Genomic DNA, 13,332 nt, shown 5'->3' with positions numbered 1-13,332 from the left:
CTTTTTCTTTAATTACTGGATTAATTACTTATTCAACTGACTTTACCCCCAGCAGTGAATTACTATTGCATTTTCATTTTTCAGTGCATTACTCGGTTATCATAAACGGTAAATACTGAGAAAATATGAGATTTGTGAATGTATTTCTTCATTTTAAATATATAACAACAACATCATGCAGAGAAATATACAACACAAATGAAATTAAATACACAAAACAGATCAAAAATAAAATATGCAAAAATAAATCAAGAGTGAAATCAAGTCACGTGCCGAGGTGGGCTGTCTATAATTCCTATTGGTCAGGATTTACGTCAATCACGTAGCGCGCCAAAATAACAACTAATCAAAACGGCGCAAATGACACTCTCAACTAGGAAGTGTCTGTTCTCTGTTGCCTAACGACCATTGACAGTGTAAACATAGTACATGTAAAATGTCGCGCGAAAAGAGTGTTAAAGTGAAAGAAGTTATTACTTCTCTCTGTAAGTTACTATCTGCGTTAAGCGTCGAGTCGATACCAACAGCTGAGGCATTCAGGAGAGCAAAATTCAACAGAAAAGATGCGGTAAGATGATAATTGTACCTTACTACTATCGTGGTACCACTTCTCCCTCCCTCTCTCCCTCTCTAAATTGATAGATAAATCATAATTAGCTAGATTAACCCTGCTTGGTGTGCTCAAAATGTGCTTTGCTTTCAGGCAGTGGACATGTGGAGTTTGTTAAGTAGGCTTCTGCAGAGAGCTGTTGCTCTGGATTGTGCGTGCGGCAACTCTAAAGACCAAGACTTTGGTAAATTGATCATTGCACATAACTGCAGTCCACGTGTAATACATTATTGTTTGTATAACCCACAGTGTTGTGCTTGCAGATGTGCAGCTGCTGTTTGTGAGGAGTGCTCTGTGTCACTGTGGCTATGGGGCCACTTGGGTAGTGGGCCCCCGGCCCCCCAGTCACATAGAAGAGGTGGGGAGCCGAGATCTGCTCCTGGCATTCAGCTGGGTGCTGTCATCAGGGAATCTACTGGACTTCCTGCTTGCTGAGAAGGTTCATCAATTAGAAACTCTCTCATCTGCACCAACGGTGAGACCTTGAGTTTTGGTAATCCAAGTAATTTTATTACTTGCTTTCCTCTATTGATGTCAAGTGTTATTCTATACAAGGCCAGCAGAGAGCAGGATAACTTTATTTTATGCACAATTGTGCACACGGTCAGAACATTGACTTTCTACTTATTCTTATTAAAAAAAAAAAAAAAGGTTAAAAAAAAATCCTATCAGCAGCCTCTCAAGAACATTACACAAGATACTAAACGGTTAACTTGTTCCATTTGCTCTTGGCTGACTAATCTAATTGACTTTCTAATAAAAAGCAATCATGAACAAAACACAATAAATAAAATCCTGTTTGCTTTTAAGATCAATTTTAATGCGGTTTCACTCTTTTTGAAAGTCTAATTGGTTAAATCCTTAAACTTTAATCTAATGGAGGCTTTTGAAGTGTCGGTTTCATCTGTGTCAGTAGTGGTGCTTGCTAAGACAAGCATCACTGTTACTCATACCTAGGATTAATAATTATAACATACAGTAGATCAGCATGTAACTCATCCTACACTGTTTGTGCTACAGTCGTGAATAATATCCCAAGTGCTTTGTGTTGAGGAGAAGTGTGCTAGTATGATTTGAAGCATTCTAACTTAGAATTTGCACCTGGTTGATGATAAAAGAGTGAAAAAAAAAAAAATACCCATAGGCTTACTTTAAAGGATTGACCCAAGTCATATCTAGAAACCAGAATATCAGAGACTTATAGATGGGCTCTTTTGTTTGGAGCAAGTACGCTATAAACGACACAGAACACCACAGCAATGACAACACTGGCAGTCATTGTGTGGGTGAGTTTGGCAAGCACTGCTCACTTTCTGGTTTCACTTCTCTTCTATTCATCTTATGTATTTTATGTATATATATTTTTGTCTTATGTGCCGTCATAACCTATCACTAAAGAAATGTGTTCATTCTAGTTCTAGTGTTTGTTAGTATATATTAGTGTTAATAAGGATTTTATGAACTCTGATAATACTAATATATGTATCATTATCATTAATAAAACCCTTACTGGCCCCATTATAACGAAAAGAAGCAAACCGTGAAGTAGGTTGAATAATACAGAATCAGAGTATTGCATTGTAGTAAGGATGCATTAAATTGATCAAAAGTGACAAATACATTTCAAATAAATACTCCTCTTTTGAACTATATTTTCATCAGGGAAACCTGAAAAATGCATTGATGTTTCTTGAGCACCAATTCAGTATATTAGAATGATTTCTGAAGGATCATTTGACACTGCTGAAAATTCAGCTTTGGCATTACAGGAATAAATTAGCTTACATTTTAAAATAGAAAACCAAAAAATAATTATAGTATTTTACAAAGTAAAAGTTTTTACTTGTATTGTTGATCAAGTAAAAGTAGCCTTGGTGAGCATAAGAAACTTCTTTCAAAAACAATAAAAAATCTTACTGACCCCAAACTTTTGAAAGGTAATTTAATATATTGCTATGATTACCATCAAAACAATCTGAACAATTAACATATTTTTTAAATGTTTCCCTAAATAGGTAAATTAATCGTGTTAAGCTATTAATTACAAACAAGGATCAAAACATTATTATTTGTTTAAGGCAACAGCCCTAAGTAGCAATTCCTGTTTTATGGGTTTAACAAAGCAAAAGCAGAATCTCCCCAGGAACCAGCTTGGAGTTCATGCCTCCCCTGGGGTTAAATCATAAAACCTTAATCTACTGAAGGATTTCTTTATATTTACTTTTGTATTGTAGGATTTGTACTATTTCCCTCCAGATGTTGTTTCAATATTAATAGAATGATGCTTGATGGCTACAGTAATGATTTTTTCATGTCACATGTGTGAACGTACAGTATAAGATCACCCAGGGTCTAACACCAGGACAGCTTGACGTAGCGGCGCATGGAACAGGAGCGGATACCACAGTGAAGAAGGACCAGGTACTACAGGAACTGCAGTGGCAATATGGGAAACTGAGGCTCCAGTGGAAGAGCTTACTCTCAGCCCAGGAAGAGAGGTCCAAATTCACCCATAGGGCAAGTCATTAAAAATATCATCTAAAATAATGATGAAAACAGCAGATTTAGATGTAAATGCAGAAATGTAGTAATATCCTGTGTTTTCTTTCTCTAGGTTATCTCCAATATCAGCCCCTCTGCTGTCTGTCAGCCTCATGCCACTGGGTCCCATCACAGCAACACGACGTCAACTGCTCTTGATGAGGTGACATGAAAATGCTTGAACATTTTAATTAAATATTGGCATGAGATTATGTAGGTCTCAGGATTTCTGCATGAAACACTGGGCAAGCATTACGAGTTCAGCCCCTGATCATTGTTTTTACATGACAAGTGAGGCCTTTACTAATTTAGATTCTCTCCAGAGATTTCTTGTCGCATTTGTATTCCTTTAGTGTATGGTAAGTGCTTCTATCCGTCATCAGAGCATATGGTGATCAGCGCTCGATAATAACTGCCGTAAGCTAGGTAACAAGCTCATTTCAATCGGCGAATGATTGCACACAGCTGTCAATGTGTTTTTCATCCCCTGGCTTATTCTGGAGAAGATTGTAATGAAGCATCCACCTCTATGTACCTGCCGCCCCGTGCTTTGGTATGACAGATTGACAAGGTGGGAAATCCAGCTTGTTTGAAGAGTGTGGATCTTGATCTTTAAAGTCAAAAGGCCCACGCTCTCCTGTTCCCTTCCTCTTTCCCTTGCTCTTTAGTGGCTTTGTAAGAGTATTTTATCTCTGGGAAAAAGTCTCCCTCCTGACATCTAACGAAGGGGCTGTTTTTGTCAGGTAGGTTGTTTAGAGTGTATAAAAAAAGTGTGAAAAAGAACAAGTGGTATATTGAGAAAGTGGATGAAAGATAGTGAAAAAGAGATATTTTGAGTGCTTTTTAGGTCCTGGTCCTGGATTCTTTTCTTCCTATCAAAGAAATTATTTTGAACAGTCATAGTAGTCAGCACATTCAAAATGTTTAATGCAAGAAGTAAAATACAGTAGAAACCTACTTCTAATCTAGTAAACCCAGTCATGGTATGATTTCCAGTTATTTGCTACATAAACTGGAGGAATACAGCAAGGATGCATTAAATTGATCTAAAATAACTATAGATTTTGTAACATTTATAAAAAACAATATATATATATATGTTTAGAACATTTATAATTCAAATTAGTTTCTATTTCAAATAAATGCTTATATTCATCTAAGAATTTAAAAAAGGATAACAAATTTAACATTTATGTTTTTGACTTTAATAACAATAAAAGTTTCCTGAGCACCAAATCACTGTACACTGTAGAGAGGGAGATGGCTGCCAAAAATGTTGTATTTTAAAACATTAATATTTAAAATATTAAACTAGAAACCAAGTATTTTAAAATGTAAGAATATTTCATAATATTATTGGTTTTACCATATTTTTGTGCAAATAAATGCAGTCTTACCAACCCCAAACCTTTGAATGGTAGTATGTTCTTATAAATTAAAATTGTTAAATGACAATTTTATATTTATATGGGTATTAATATATATTTTTTTAAATTAAACTCATTTAACAAAAAGTGATTACACAGATGACATGTTGAATAAGCATTTTAATTGATTAATGGGAATGGATGGTTGTAAGAACTAGTTTGTGCAAACGACTAAAGCTCATGCCATTTTATTCCCACACTTATGAATAGTAACACATGGAGCAGGCACGAAATTGGCCAACTAACACATCATTTGGCAACTTAATGACTTCACTATATTATATTAGATACATAACCAATGTCCTGTTCTTTTTGTAGGGCTCATTGCTCATTGTAGTCGCTAGTGAAGAGTTTGGGGCTGTGCACATTCTTACGGTGTCATCAGCCAATCTGTGTTGTCATGATATCATTTTTTTTCTGTAACTTCACAGTAATTAGTCATGTATGGCTCAGGTAATTGGCTCAAAACAGCCTGGCAGCAGAGCCGAGCCGAGCGCCCATGAGGGAAGATTGCAGATTTTAAATTGCATGCATCAGGGGTGTCCTGCTTCTTAACTAATAGCTTTCTCCAGGTATTCTCCAGCTTTCTCCAGACCTTGGTCTGTCAGACCTGACTATGTGAAGTATACAGTGTGGGATGTGTTCAGACACAGGCTAATAGATCTCTCTTTTCAAGCCGTGTAAGTTACGGTGGGCAGCTCAGGGATCTCTCTCCCTCCCCATTGCCCTTCAGCCTGTGTGGGATGCTGAGAAGAGTTATCAGCCTAAGTCCCTGGAGCGCTTCTGTCTAACCGCAGAGATGTGAGGTATTAGCTGAGCTCCTACAGGGAAAAAATTGCCCATGAGTACAGATCAAAGCGGCTGCCAACCATGCACAAAACTGTACTTGCACTGCTGGGCCACTGGGGTTTTTATTGTCTTAAAAACAACAGAGCTTCTTCGCGTGTAATCAGGATTTTTTGTTACTATTTATTTCAGGAGCTGGAGCGGATACAAGCATTGAATGGAATTCTGGAGGCGTATCTGGATTGGAAACTGCACGAACCTTTATTCTGGTGCTGGATGGTACGCCTGCTGTGTTCCACGCAGGAATGAATTTGAGATTCAAACTCATGCTCCTTTATCAAATATTCTGTTTGTTCACGCTGTCACATCGCTGTTCAGTCCCAGGTATTTATGCATGGCCGGTTCAGACAGACAGATGTGTGAGTTTTTCAGCGCAACCGAATTAGTTTACTCTGAAAAGTTACCAATGATGCTAAATCCAATATGTATATTACCCTACTGTTGTTTGAGAGCCAGACGGCCGGTCTGCCCGCAGTAACCTTGCCCAGCTTTGAGTTGTCACTCACAGTGATGCACTGGTGCTCCAGGACTGTGAATCTGGCAGACAAGAGCCCTCACTCACACTGGCACCTCTCCAATTTGAAATGAAGTTGTAAAGAAGTCCCCGGCTAGCAGAAGTGGGTCCTGAGCACTTGGCAGGGGTTTCATTTTTCACTCGCAGTGTGCATTTTGAAGTAAAAAGGGATGTTTTAACTGCTATTCAGTTAGAGTGGTGAGCTCATGGGTGTCTTTGAGTTGGACAAATGGAGGAGGGCTTTTTGTTTTCCCATTTCCAGCACATCGTACTATTGAAATGATTACTTTTTCTTACGGTTCTTTTATGTTGAGCCTCGATATAAGTCGATATAAGACACACAATCAGAATAAAGCGCCTTGTGAGGTTTCAAAGAATAACAATAAACTCTGTCAAATTGAGTTGTGGAAATACTTTAAACCCCGTTAATTCAATTTTTGGAGCCTTTTAGTGAGAAATTCAATCTAGACTTTTGAAATGCAGACAAAAGTTCCCCGTTCCAAAGAACAGGAAGAAGGGGAATGGAAATCAAATAGCATGCCCACCGCATCAATGGGAAATCTATAGTCCTTGATGAAAGCCAAACATTTTGTGGATGGAGTGCTATTTGGGCAGGATTGTTTTGTCACTGTCTACACGAGAGTGATGGAAGCGGCTCTTAAGCCTCAGCTATTGGTTGAGCCGCTGTTGATTAGCACAGGTTCTTAAAGAATTGATTTTCTTTGCAGGTGCTCGCACAAAGTCTGACTTTTAGTGAACTGAATAATCTACCCAAAACACTTTTACGGAGTTATTTGGGACATTTTGTAGCAGAACTGTTTTAACAAGAAAACAGTCAGTGGTGCTTGCTGTTATTATTGTTCATATGTAGGGTTATTAGTTCATTCTAAACTCCTCTCAAAGAAACCCTCAAATCGTGTTTTTCCAATTAGTTTGGTCTTGCTTATATGAACACAACAATCACAATCTGGGACTTGTTTTCCATACAATGACATACCTCACACAGAAACATTAAGATGAGGGAGTAGACAGTTTGCTCACGTTACTTTTAAAAACACATTTTGGTCCTTTATAACAAAACAATGCAACAGTTGGTTCTGCTGGTAAAAATCCAAATAACTTTCTCTGTAGAGGAATTGAGTTTTAACGATTTCTTCCCATGATTTGCAAAGAAATCTCTACCAATCAGAGAAACACTGAGCAAATTGTGCTTAAAGGGGTCACATGACGTTGCTAAAAAGAACATTATCTTGTGTATTTGGTGTAATGCAATGTGTTTATGCGGTTTATGGTTCAAAAAACACATTATTTTCCACATGCTGTACATTATTGTTGCTCCTCTATGCTCCGCCTTTCTGAAACGCGTCGATTTTTATAAAGCTCATCGTTCTGAGAAGCGAGGCGTGCTCTGATTGGCCAGCTATCCAGTGCGTTGTGATTGGCCGAATACCTCAAGCGTGAGATGGAAATGTTATGCCCCTCACCATACTGTGATGCCGTGTCCCGGTGCGACGAGACTAAAACAATAAAACCCACTATAAACGAGGCATTTGTTGCATCCAGTGGTGTAAACATTGCGTACCGTAAACATTACCATGTCTGCATTTGTGATCGGAGAAACGACAAACAACAAGCGCTACTCTACAAAGCTCAAAACTCGCGTTTGAATAGTCAGTGACAAATTCTTTAAATATGAAAACATACTTACAAGCTGTGAGTCAGAAGCACCAAACTGTCCTTGCAAAGACGGAATTGCCCCACTTTATAGAAACAGTCTTTGAGCACAGCTGGCAGGCTACTCCCAGGTTCAAGAAATAGTCCTCCGTAAAATGCGCTTTACACACTCTAATATTTGGGTAGAACTATTCTGGAACAGTGTTCTAGTTGTGTCCTCTTTTGGAAACCCAAACAAAGTACTTTCACTTTCACAATGAAACACAGCGTCTCCAGGACATGGCGCCGGCGGCAGCAACAACACTACAGCGAGAATAAAAGTCCTGCCTTCTTTCATGGCGTATACGTTTGGGCAGTGTTTTGCAAATCTCCCCACACCGTGACGTAGACATGTGGGGGCGTGTTTAAATGAGCCGTTTTAGGGGGGCGTGGTCGAGTCTTAACTTTTATAAAGAATATCTCTTTGGTTTTGAGACTTTAGTCTTTGCAACTTCAGGGATCTTATCTATGCACAAACAGTTTGTAACACTCCAAAGAGAAAGGAAAACTTGAAATCGCTTCATAAGACTCCTTTAAAAAAAATTCTTCAGTCACCACCCACTCCCATGAAGCATTGCAAATTACATAATATAGTCAGTGTCACTACAGTATCAAATTAAATATTTGTATTCATATGCACATTTTGCAATGAACTTGAAATTGATTGTTTCTATATACAACATAAGCAACTTTAAATCAATAGTTCTATATTTCTCTGTCATTTTTAATGTGATTTATGACTTTCGCAGATCTTCATGGCATTGCATTGCATCTTTATTTGCACAGTCTTTTTGTTTTGTACTTTTTTCTTGCTTTACATCAAAGTTTGTAATGTTGGTTTGGTTCATGGTGTGTAATGTTTTAACTACGTCTTTTTAAAATCCCTACAGGATTTTTAGTAAAAACTGGCTTGGCACTGTTCTGCTTCAATTTAGTTTGTTTCAAAACAAAAACAACATACAGTGCAGGTCTTTCTGTTTTTTTTTTTTTGCATAGCTAAGCACCACTCATTTTCCTCAGAAAAAAATAAAAAGCAAGTTAAATTGTGATTGATTGCACATTAAAGAGAAACCTGACAAAAACAAACTACACAGTGTGCATGTTCAGATTGTAAATGAGAACCAGCAGCAAACAAAGTCTTCTTATAGCTCTTTAGAAAATGAATCCAAAGACTATAATTCTTTTAGCAGATCTAGCTGATTTGGCATGGCTTGAGCACAATACATCTCAATTGTCTCAGAAGGGTTCCTGACAGACCTGTTGCACTTATGCCTTTGTCTCTGTGCAGGACAGCGTGATCGACAGCTCCCTCGCCGATGCGTCTGAGGAGGAGCCCTTCGATTGGCCACCAGGGGAGCGGGCTGTCACGGTGAGGTCTCCCCACGGCGACGAGACCAGGAGAGCAGTCAGACAACTTGACAAGATGTTGCTAAGGCTGCAGACAGAACTGAGAGCCAGAAGAATAGAGCAATCCACTCTCACACTCACCTCACAGGTAATGACCGGCCAGCAGGTGAGATCCACCCGCATAAGTGCCGATGGGAAGGCTTCAAGTTATAATAAGGTCAGAATTGCACTGCTTGAAGTTTATAAAGTTTTGAAATTCAAGCGCTGTCAGTTTTGGTGCCTGAGATGTTGACAGTCGAAGTTTTAAGATTTCTATAAACTCAGTCCTACCACATTGATATGTTCATCACATCATCCTTTATTTATTGTTACCTTCCAGTTTCGATTTTGAAGTACTTTTATTTTACACAGAATATTGGCAAAACAACAATATGCATACATAAAAAGAAAAGTGACAGAAAATATCATTTATTAATAAAAAAAAAGTATTTATTATTATTAATAAATTATTAAATGCTCATATTACTAATAATTATTGTGGTAATTAATTATAATAATAACAACAATATATTTTATTATTAATAGTAATAGGTCTTAAATAAATTACCCTCACCCTCATGGCGTTCCAAACCCGTTAGACCTTCGTTCATCTTTAGAACACAAAGTTATTTTTGTTTTTTTGCGCACAAAAAGTATTCTTGTCGCTTCATAAAATTACAGTTGAACCACTGATGTCACATGGACTATTTTGACGATGTTCTCGGTACCTTTCTGGGCCTTGAACGTGATAGTTCCCTTGCTGTCTATGCAAGGTCAGAAAGCTCTCGGATTTCATCAAAAATATCTTAATTTTTGTTCCAAAGATGAACGAAGGTCTTAAGGGTTTGGAACGACATGAGGGTGAGTAATTAATGACAGAATTTTCATTTTTGGGTGAAATATCCCTTTAATAATAATCATCATTATTAGTATTCCTTTTCTTTGGGTTTCCATAGGCACCAATTCCCCATTTGTTCTGTGCACGTGGAACTTTCCTCATGTTTTATTACCTGTTCAAAGGTTCTTCCAGAAGATTCGAGAGGTGTTTTAATATCTCTATAATGAGGGAGGATAGTGCTAAAAGAATTATAAAAACTAGGTCATCTCATCATTGCATTCTTTTATTGCCTGAATAAATTACACTTCATTGTATGAAAATTCAATGTGGTTGGTCCAGTGGATAATTAGGTGGTCTTTGTGATGCGGTAGATCTAATTTGTTACGATACATGACAGCCTGCCATAGTGTCTAATATTGAGATTTCTTCACATCAATTCTAAACACATTCCTAGTGATGCAAGAGATATACACTGACATTTCTACTCCCACGTACTTGATCATCCGGGTTACCGCAATACCTTTCTTTTTGATATTAGTATCCATTTGATGTTTGATCAGTATTCCAGTCTGTTGAAATCACCAGTCTTAGCAAGCTCTCGTTCTCATTAGGGGGGACGTCAAGGGGCTTCTCGGGTCTCTGAAAGTCAGAGAATGGAGGTGGAGAAGAAGGTTTCAGGCTATTTAGAGGGTCTACGTCTTACTAACACCTCCGCAATCACATCAAGAGGCTTTTTGCCATGTCTGCAGGATCCACAGCCCACAAAGCCACCTCACAGGTTCCACATCGGAGAACCTGGCCTGGCAGTGACAGCTGGGAAGCTCCAGGCATCGACGGCTCTGGATGAGCTGAGGGAGAGGGAGGCTGTACTGCAGTGGCAGCTGGAACAATTGAGGGAAAATATGAGAGTGGAAATACAGAGACAGGCCAGCACAATGGAAGGGATGGTTCTCATCCCACCACTTAAGAGATAAACACACTTTTTGTGTCACTGTATGCACTGGGATTCTGACATAAAGCTGGACATGCTGCATTTTGAGTCCCTGAATGAGGTGAACATATTAGTTTTTCACTTTTTCAGTTGAATTAAAACTCTTAACGTCTGGACATACTGAATTAGAGAATGTTTTGTTATCAGTTTTTATGTATTTAAAAAGACTGCCGCAATGTGAATACATGGGGGGGACAAAAAAAAAGAAGAAACTTCAAGGGCATTTCATCTATACTTCAATACTTGCACTGAAAAATATTATTTTGACTATTGAAATGCATCAAGCCACACTCTGAAAAACAACTCTAATGACTCAGACTCAAGCAAATAGCTGACCTCTGTACTTCCATGTACTTTGCGGTTTGCTAGAGAAAATGGAAGACATTTGAAATCATTTTTTTTAATGCATGCCACTTCTAGAGAGCAGAACAGCCTGCAGTTTCCAAAGTAGGTCATTCTTTCTGTTGCTTTCCGAAACCTGTGAATGTTAGGATCGAAGCTTGGGAAAAAAATCAAACCCCAGTAATGATTATCAGCTCCCTGCAGAGATCTGAACCCAGTTTTACTGAACGATTCGTAACATGAGAGGATTTCGCCTTTCAAGGCCAAGTCAGTGGCTACCAGCCAATTGGTGTGGTCTCAATTACATTTGGAAAGCTGTAAACAAACTAGGTGTGCAAGATAACATGAGCTGTTGGGCAAACTAAAGAAGCTGGCACAGGCTGCTGTATTAGCTGATTAAGAAAGTCATTTCCAACACCGATTTTCATTAGGATTATAAGCAGAAATCCTAATCTAGACGCTGTACAGAGCATGACGAGTTCTAAAAGGATTTTCTCTCCATTACCTTCGGCCTTCTTATCTAGGCCGGAATTACTGTTTACAACTGAGGGAACGCAAACACACAGACTCGGCGGGTCCATTTCCCTGATGTTTGATGTGTGCTCTAAATGAACTAAGACTCATGTAGCTGGAATTCAAGGTTATAATTATGCAATTATCAAGAGGGTCATCCAGTGTCAAGCCAAGAACTGGTGTGGGTGGGTTCCCCGCTACCTGGAGCTCTCTGATGAATATTTCAATAATTAGATGCTGCAGATGTGTGAAATGGGTCTAAGTGACGCATTTTCTCTTTGGCATCAATATTAATAGGTTGCAGTTTTCACACTTCATGTGTAAGGTGGTGCTGCATGGCAGAATTGTCGCAGAATTGTCTCTGCAAATAGAGTTTCAAAGCTGAACCTGCTTTTTTTTTTTTTTGCATGCTGATCGCACAATGAAAATGTAGTTTCACCTATTTATCAACTCTGTATTTTACAGTATGGTCTTTTAATAAACAATTTAAAATAATAATGATGTGAACTACTTATTTGTTGTTTGACAATGTATAACCTGGTCGCACAGAACACACATATAATCTTAGCTCAGAACATTCCAAGGAACTTATCTTCCATCATCGACTCATAAAATGAACAAATGACCAACACAACGCCACAATTCTCTGACTAGCGTCCGGCCATACTCTCCTTATCACCTCGAGAGACTCGTAAACCATGATAAGTTTGAGGATGAAATGACCGCGCTACATCTGCACGGAGTTAAGAACAAAGAACTACTTCTTTGGAGAGGTTCCAGAACCAGAGCGTTCGCGATACTGCGACCCCGCTTACCATAAACTACGCTTCTGATAAACAAAAAGCGACTGACTTACAGCTTCGTCTGAGCTAAGAAGATCACCAGAGCCACACAACGTGATACTCCTAATGACCTCAAGACCTCAGCTTTGGTCTCCCGCCTTCCAAAGGAATGCGCTCTCTTTCTTCTCTTGTGCGAAGAACACCCCAAACCTTCTACGAACTCTCTCTAAAGGACAATCAAGAAAAAACTGCTGCTATTAAAGCAATATACTCAAGAGGCGATATATATATATATATATATATATATGAATGTGGTATTTTATGCTTGTTTATCTTGCTGTGGTTATTAGAACTTAGGATATTTTAATCTATGACTTAACCCGTTTAGTAGGTAAAAATTGTAGGTATTCGATATGACAAATACCTCATGGTTGATGTCTTATATATATATATATATATATATGCTTGGTGTTTTATGTTATGCATGGTGTGTTTTAGTTTGATCTTTGCCTTATAACCGTCTTTTCAATAGATAGCCGTGTGTAGTATTGGGTTAAAGCTTATCTCAAATGCCGGAAGTTGAAATGAATTATATGTCGATTTTCAGTCTCGTATGAATGATGAATACTTTTATAGGAAGTTATTAAGAAATGTTCCTCACATGATGGATGAAACATTAAGATAATGAATGCACGAAAAGGAGCCGTGCTGGGCGGGGCTCCGCACTACAGAGCCAATGTGATTGGACCAAACAGTGAATGGGATGGACTCGCATCAGTCCGATAAAACAGACACCCAGCTTTGGAAAAGTGCGGAAGACAAAAAACTG

At 38.4% G+C, this 13,332-nt stretch overlaps 1 protein-coding gene across 2 annotated transcripts; it reads left to right on the top strand.

Moving 5' to 3' along the window:
- The first annotated feature begins 343 nt into the window (after positions 1 to 343).
- On the top strand, positions 344 to 12,199 carry tedc1 (tubulin epsilon and delta complex 1). Of its 2 annotated transcripts, XM_058750297.1 has the most exons (8): positions 347 to 568; positions 704 to 794; positions 874 to 1,085; positions 2,945 to 3,127; positions 3,225 to 3,314; positions 5,557 to 5,643; positions 8,940 to 9,146; positions 10,487 to 12,199. In XM_058750297.1, exons 1-8 carry the CDS (start codon positions 437 to 439, stop codon positions 10,847 to 10,849), a joined length of 1,365 nt encoding a protein of 454 aa, XP_058606280.1. In that variant the 5' UTR covers positions 347 to 436; the 3' UTR covers positions 10,850 to 12,199. The 2 variants fall into 2 exon arrangements, with proteins under 2 accessions (XP_058606281.1, XP_058606280.1); XM_058750298.1 differs by lacking the exon at positions 5,557 to 5,643 and having other exon boundaries at positions 344 to 568.
- The last annotated feature ends 1,133 nt before the right edge of the window (positions 12,200 to 13,332 follow it).

Source organism: Onychostoma macrolepis, chromosome 17, assembly GCF_012432095.1.
Source record: "Onychostoma macrolepis isolate SWU-2019 chromosome 17, ASM1243209v1, whole genome shotgun sequence".
NCBI lineage: Eukaryota > Metazoa > Chordata > Actinopteri > Cypriniformes > Cyprinidae > Onychostoma > Onychostoma macrolepis.
Note: the sequence above shows the minus strand (reverse complement) of the source record. Positions and strands in the feature narration are given on the sequence as shown.